Source organism: Moschus berezovskii, chromosome 18 (assembly GCF_049115385.1).
Source record: "Moschus berezovskii isolate FMDL1 chromosome 18, NW_MosBer_1.0, whole genome shotgun sequence".
In the NCBI taxonomy this organism is placed as follows: domain Eukaryota; kingdom Metazoa; phylum Chordata; class Mammalia; order Artiodactyla; family Moschidae; genus Moschus; species Moschus berezovskii.
Window position 1 is genome coordinate 53,381,258 of NC_142477.1, and position 7,144 is coordinate 53,388,401.

The following is a 7,144-nucleotide window of genomic DNA, read 5'->3' on the forward strand; positions in this document are numbered from 1 at the left end:
ACCTCATTTAATAAAACTTCTCAGTTACACCTGTTTGTATGTGTACTGAGTTATACCATAAAGTGCATTTCTTTGCACCATAACCAAAAATTTGAAAACTCACTGAACTATAGTTTATGATAGAGGAGGGTTTTTTTAAAGACATAATTGTTTTTCATCTGTTTATTTTTACTATATTCACCTGGCACTGCCTTAGCTGGATGAGGTCGGAGCAAGTAGCCTTTTCAGATATTTCACTGCCCTTTCCACTATAAATTCCTTGAACTTACAGTATGCTGAAGCCATATGACTTTATATACATATAAATATTAAATTCCTGATTATGTGACATACTAATAGACCAATTTAATTGCCACTCTGAACTACTGGGTATTATACACCCAATCTGCTACATTCAGCCAACTGCTGGAAGCACTTTACAGCTTTCAAGATACAAGGGCACCATCTTCTGGTGAAATATTTTCTTTTTTGGGCAGATATGAAAGAGCTAACAAAAATGTCATTTTTCGAGCAAAAATTACAACTGACATCGTATATACATTGATATTTTTAGAGCTTTTTACTTCATTTAGGAGTTTGCTCCATCTCTGAGAAGGAGCTTTCTATTCCCCAGCAGTGACAGGAGCTAGTCTGTCCTTCCTGACTTTCCGTTAAGCGGAGCTGGTTTCAAGTTTCAGCTCCTCCTTGAATTCCAGCTTGCTGAGACTTTCCTCTAGGATCATTCAAAATGGAGCCTCTCACAGCCTACCCTTTGAGATGTTCAGGGCCCAAAGCAAAGGCATTTGCAGTCTTGCTGTCTATGGTTCTGTGCACAGTAATGCTATTCCTCCTACAACTCAAATTCCTAAAACCTAAAATCAACAGCTTTTATACCTTTGAAGTGAAAGATGCAAATGGAAGGGCGGTTTCTCTGGAAAAGTTTAAAGGCAAAGTAAGTTGCACCTTCTGATGTTTCTGCTTGTCCATGTTCTCTGCTGCTTGTCTTAGTCCTTTTTTTACTGTTATATGTTCATATTATAATTTAGTCCTCAGAGAAATTAGTATATCACTTTAGCCATCAGTGCTCTCATAGTTTATCTACTAATTGATAACTGGTTATCTTAACTATTTGTTTTAAGATGTTTTAAGTGCTGGATTAATACTTTATTTAGGAAATTCTAATAGTAATGTGATTATGGAGTATGCCATATAATGTGAATATGAAAGTATTAACTCCACAATCTAACAGCATTAAAAAGCACTCCATCAATAATCATATTTTATCTTTTATTTAAAAAAAAACTTTCATGAGTACCTAGGGCTTTATTAATGGTTGTGATCTTTCAGAGTTTTAACTCAGGCATTCGGGTTATGATTTTCAGTAGAACTGGGGACATCTACTGTATCGAATAAATTTCATAAAAATATGAAATAACCCTCTATCAAAGATTGTATTCCTCCAAAATGGTTTAGGGTTTTAACTACTTGCAGAATTTTTTTTTAATCTTTTATTTGCTTCACTTTCTGGTTGGATTTTTTTTCTTTTTCCGGGAGGTTGCACTAGTTGTAAACGTGGCTAGTGACTGCCAACTCACAGACAGAAATTACTTAGCACTGCAGGAACTGCACAAAGAGTTCGGACCATTCCACTTCAGCGTCTTGGCTTTTCCATGCAATCAGTTTGGAGAATCGGAGCCCCGCCCGAGCAAGGAAGTAGTATCTTTTGCAAGAAATAACTTCGGAGTAACATTCCCCATCTTCCACAAGATTAAGATTCTAGGATCCGAAGCAGAACCTGCATTTAGATTTCTTGTTGGTAAATATCTACCTTGCCTCACCAATTTAATGTTTTTAGTTGCTTTCATTTTCAAAACAAATGTACCAGGACCATACTTTCCTATTTCATTTTAAATGTTTTAGTGGGAAAGTTTTATAAAACTATCAAAGAGCTAGATTCTCATCCTCTAACTTTCTAGAAGTTATGCTTTCCTAAAATCAATGTTTTAACTTCTTGGATGGCAAAATAAATCTACTACAGTGTATTTTATTCCTTATTATTTTCCCAAAGAATGTACTTTAAGCTGGCTACACATCTCTTATCAATATTACTGAGCAGTATTAGTTAAACTAATCTTTCTGGTTAATTTTATGTTGCCTTATCTGAGATATATTATCCTCAAGGGTGAATAACATCTCAGTTTGCCAGGTGGTTTTTGGTAAAATTCAAAATAACACATCTTTATTTTTTTTGGAGGAGGGTAGTGTTAGGCTACCTCTGTAATTAAGCTAATTATGGAAGTCTATTTAAAGATTTTTTTCAGCATAAAGGTAGTGCAGTATTGTGACTAAGAGCTAAGCTTTAGCCCCAGCATACCTGGGTTGAAATCCCTACTCTGTTACCTTTGCTGTGTGACTCCAGGCATGTAACTTAACTTCCCTCTGTCTGTTTCCTCCTTTGTAAAATGAAATCAATAGTATCTACCCCTTAAGATTGTTTGGAGGTTTAAGTGTGTTAATAATAAAAATAAAGTACTTACAGAGCTTCCACTGTGCCAGACCCTATTCTAAAGGACATTCAGCTCATGTCCTCTCATCTAACTTATGTGGATGATTGCCTCAGTTGTTTCCACTGCAGGTAATTTGAATTTTGCTAAAACCATGACCTTAGCCAGGCAATCAATCTTCCAATCCAACAAACCGGCTAATGATATTCTATAATATTTAAGTATGAAAGCAGAATCTTCCAAAAACACTATTTGAATTTCTAGGGAAAGTCAGCATAATGCCTAACACCATCAATAACAACGAAAGTGAGGTCTTTATTCCTTTTATTCCCAGGATACACTGAAGTGAAGAAAAGCCAGAGCATGTGCCCGTGTAGTCATCTCTCAATTATAACAGCCAAATACTTGAGCACAGTAGCTCCTAGGTTCTTCCCCTTTGTCACTAAAAAAGAAACTCCACTTACCTGTGTAATCAAAAAGGTTAACAGTGATCTAAGGTTTCACTAAAGTTAAATGAAGCTCCAAAGACAAAGACTATGAAATGATGGCTAAATGAAAATTAGATCTTTTTAAATTGGCCAAAAGAGATAATAACTGATCATGTGATCACAAACAAGATGGCTCTGTACAGGTGTGCAGGTTGTTCACTGAACAGGAATAAAGGGGTCACATGGGGGCTGAAACCCAGGCAAATGAAAGGTATGTGCCTAGGGACTGTTCCCACCTAGAAGGGTATCCTTTTCTAATTCACACAAAGATTCTGGCTAGAGAGAGCCCTGCTCTGACACGTGTTATCTTTTAAAATACATTTTCCATTATAGAAAATGTCTATTTTTCAGAATGATTTTAAGAAGACTTTAACCAATAATATGATGCTCCTTCCAAGTCAATGATGTTTGAGTTAATCAGCAATACTCCTAATAATGAAATAATCAGTGTAAGTGCTTGGCACAGTATGCAAAGTATAGCACACATAAGTAAACATTAGGCTACTTTTTTTTTAACCTATGCTCCCTTATTGGTTCTTTCCCCAGCATAAACAAAGGATCCCCCACCTTTAAAAACTCTTAAGCAGTATGTTCCTTCTACCTACCTCATCACTAACATCTTTGAAAGAATAGTTAACATTTGGTTTCTCTGCTCCCTGTCTCTGCTTCCTTCTTAGATCACCGTGTTTGATCTCTCATTCCAACGACTCTCCTGAACCTAGTGGGTCTCAGTGCCTATGACTTCTACTCCAGCTACTCCTCTTCTTTCCAGGTTCCTTTTTTCCATCCTTCCTTACCTCTACTGATCCTCAGGATTCTGCCACATCCACCTGCTCTGTCCCCTTTCCCTGGGTGAGCTCTAGCTCCTAAACTCCAAAGCCTCCTCTGATAGGGTGTCCCACATAACCTGAATCCCCTCATGTACAAAAATGAACTTGTCATCTTCCTCCTAATATCTGCTTGCTTTGCCTTGTCCCCTGTTTTAAGAGCATGAGCTCTTCTAATAGGAAGGACTAGATATCAATCCGGACTCTACCATTCACTAGCTGTGCGACCGTGAGTCTAGACCTCCATTTTTCTCATCTGCAAAATGGGGATAATAATCATAGCCAACCTTTACAGGGTTGCTATACAGATTAAATGAGAGGATCCATTTAAAGCACTAAGCATACATTACTAGGCATATAATATTTATATTTTTCTCGTGAAGTGAAGTCGCTCAGTCATGTCCGACTCTTTGCAACTCCATGGATTATACAGTTCATGGAATTCTTCAGGCCAGAATACTGGTCTTTCCTTTCTCCAGGGGATCTTTCCAACCCAGGGATCAAACCCAGGTCTCCCACACTGCAGGCAGATTCTTCACCAGCTGAGTCACAAGGGAAGCCCTTTTTTTTTTCTCATACTAATCAATAATAATGCACACAAATCCTGTATGATATAAATAGAAAAAAGTTCTACATTTCTTACCTAAATTAAGATGTATCAAAAGGATGTCTACAGTTATTTATCATCCTTTACTATGTAATACATAATAATATCAAAAATAAACATTTACTACGAAAAGTAATCCAGACATTGTTACCAAAGACCATAGAGCATTGATTTATCTTTAAAAAAATGTTAAGCAACTGAAAGTTTCAGCTAGTGACAAGGTAAATTTTTAGTGGTTCAGATCAACAAATCTAGTTGATTTCATTTCATGATTCTAGTTCAGTACAATCTTCAGTGAAGTCACCAAGTATATAAACATCTGATTACACAGACTTTGAGTTTGTTTGGGTGTTTTGCTTTTTGTTCAGTTTGGTTTTTGAAATGATGACAATTCTAGAACTTGATTCTAAAGTTGTAATTTATTCAAATACTAATAGAAATGAAAATCTTGACAAAGAATAAAATTTTACTCATGAAAATATATTCTGATATTTTAGATTCTTCAAAGAAGGAACCAAGGTGGAATTTTTGGAAGTATCTGGTCAACCCTGAAGGTCAAGTTGTGAAGTCCTGGAGGCCAGAGGAACCCATTGAAGTCATCAGGCCTGAGATAGCAGCTCTGATTAGACAAATGATTATAAAAAAGAAAGAGGATCTATGAAAATACCATTGAACCATTATATGTCAATAGTCAGAATACAAAAATGTCTCCATTAGGGTTTGGTCCCCTTTTAAATTAACTCTGACAATTAAATATGGCACTGAAGGATAACTTTCATGTTATCTTGTTAGTGAGTGGTAATGAACATCCACAGTATAGATGTTACCTAAAGCAAAAATAAACAGCAGCCAACGACTCTAAATGAAATATATTAAATACTTCATCCAACCACACTAAATAATTCAGAATACCAATGTGCTTCAATCTCCTATTGCTTCACTTGACATTTTCTAGGATTGTACTTGATGGAAATGTCAACACACTAGACCACTGTTTGAATTCAAGATACTGTGTGACATTTCCAGAGTAACTGTAAATGATATTTTTATGTAATGAAAGGCAAAATAAACATTGAAAATGTGAAATATAAATAGATTCTAATCCTTATGTATTTTTGTTTCATGTACAGAATTTTGTTTGTTAAGTACAGGTCATGGTATGTTTTACTATATCCAGCCAGATCAACGTCATTTAGTCACAAGAGTCATGTCTGACTCTTTGCTACCCCATGGACTATAGCCCACCAGGCTCTTCTGTCCATGGGATTTTCCAGGCAAGAATACTGGAGTGGGTTGCCATTTCCTTCTCCAATCCAGCCAGATCAGTTCAGTTCAGTTCAGTCACTCAGTCATGTCCAACTCTTTGCAACACCGTGGACTGTAGCACGCCAGGCCTTCCTATCCATCACTAATTCCCAGAGTTTACTCAAACTCATGTCCATTGAGTCGGTGTTGCCATCTAATCATCTCATCCTCTGTCGTCCCCTTCTCCCACCTTCAATCTTTCCCAGCATCCGGGTCTTTTCAAATGAGTAAGTTCTTCACATTAGGTGGACAAAGTATTGGAGTTTCAGCCTCAGCATCAGTCCTTCCAATGAATATTCAAGACTGATTTCCTTTAGGATGGACTGTTTGGATCTCCTTGCAGTCCAAGGGACTCTCAAGAGTCTTCTCTAACACCACAGTTCAAAAGCATCAGTTCTTCGGTGCTCAGCTTTCTTTATATTCCAACTCTCACATCAATACATGACTACTGGAAAAACCAGAGCTTTGACTAGATGGACCTTTGTTGGCAAAGTAATGTCTCTGCTTTTTAATATGCTAAGTTGGAAGATTGGTCAGCAATGTAAGTGACACTTGTTTGTTTTAAGCATAATGGCTTTTCTCAAGTTGCTGTTTTTCTGTGTACTGAAGATACTGAGAGGTGATTTTTAAGTGGGGAAGACCATGAAATTAAATTTGTGATTTGATTAATCCAAAACTAGAGAATTTATACTTTGCACTGTGTGTGATCCAATAATGAACTGGTTTCATTAGTCTTCAACAGATTTTTCTCAGTCTTAGTTTTCTAGGTGGAGATACTTAAAATAAATGAGAAAAATATCACTATTTCATTGAATAAGTGTTTTTTCACCTACTTAGCAGTTGCTCTGCTAGGCACTGTTTAAGAGAAACATTTACCAATGTAGACTTACTGCCCAATTAATAGTTCACATTTTAAAAGTTTTGTAATTGGAGATTTTGTAATAACGTGCATTCTCTTACTGTTAGACATCTACAGTTATAGGAAATAGAACTCTTTTGTTTTTATTTATGAATATCTAAATCTATTACATTGAATAGAATATTGAGATCAGATCATAAAGATTCAGATAAGGAAAGATAAAAATTGGCTTGAGTAAGAGATAAATTTAAAAATATAAGTAAATTCAAAAGAATTCATGCCATTTAGCACATACAGGTGGAGAAGGCAATGGCACCCCACTCCAGTTCTCTTGCCTGGAAAATCCCATGAACGGAGGAGCCTGGTAGGCTGCAGTCCATGGGGTCGCTAAGAGTCGGACACGACTGAACGACTTCATTTTCACTTTTCACTTTCATGCATTGAAGAAGGAAATGGCAACCCACTCCAGTGTTCTTGCCTGGAGAATCCCAGGGACAGAGGAGCCTGGTGGACTGCCGTCTATGGGGTCGCACATAGTCGGACACGACTGAAGTGACTTAGCAGCAGCAAGTTGG

The 7,144-nt window shown here is 36.8% G+C and overlaps 1 protein-coding gene across 2 annotated transcripts; it reads left to right on the forward strand.

Annotated features, from left to right (window-relative positions):
- Positions 1-706: 706 nt before the first annotated feature.
- Positions 707-5,443, forward strand: GPX8 (glutathione peroxidase 8 (putative)). 2 transcript variants are annotated; one of them, XM_055422051.2, is made up of 3 exons: positions 707-931; positions 1,534-1,795; positions 4,903-5,443. In XM_055422051.2, the coding sequence occupies exons 1-3, from the start codon at positions 728-730 to the stop codon at positions 5,064-5,066; spliced, it is 630 nt and encodes a 209-aa protein (XP_055278026.1). In that variant the 5' UTR covers positions 707-727; the 3' UTR covers positions 5,067-5,443. The 2 variants fall into 2 exon arrangements, with proteins under 2 accessions (XP_055278026.1, XP_088683815.1); XM_088827689.1 differs by lacking the exon at positions 1,534-1,795.
- Positions 5,444-7,144: the final 1,701 nt, after the last annotated feature.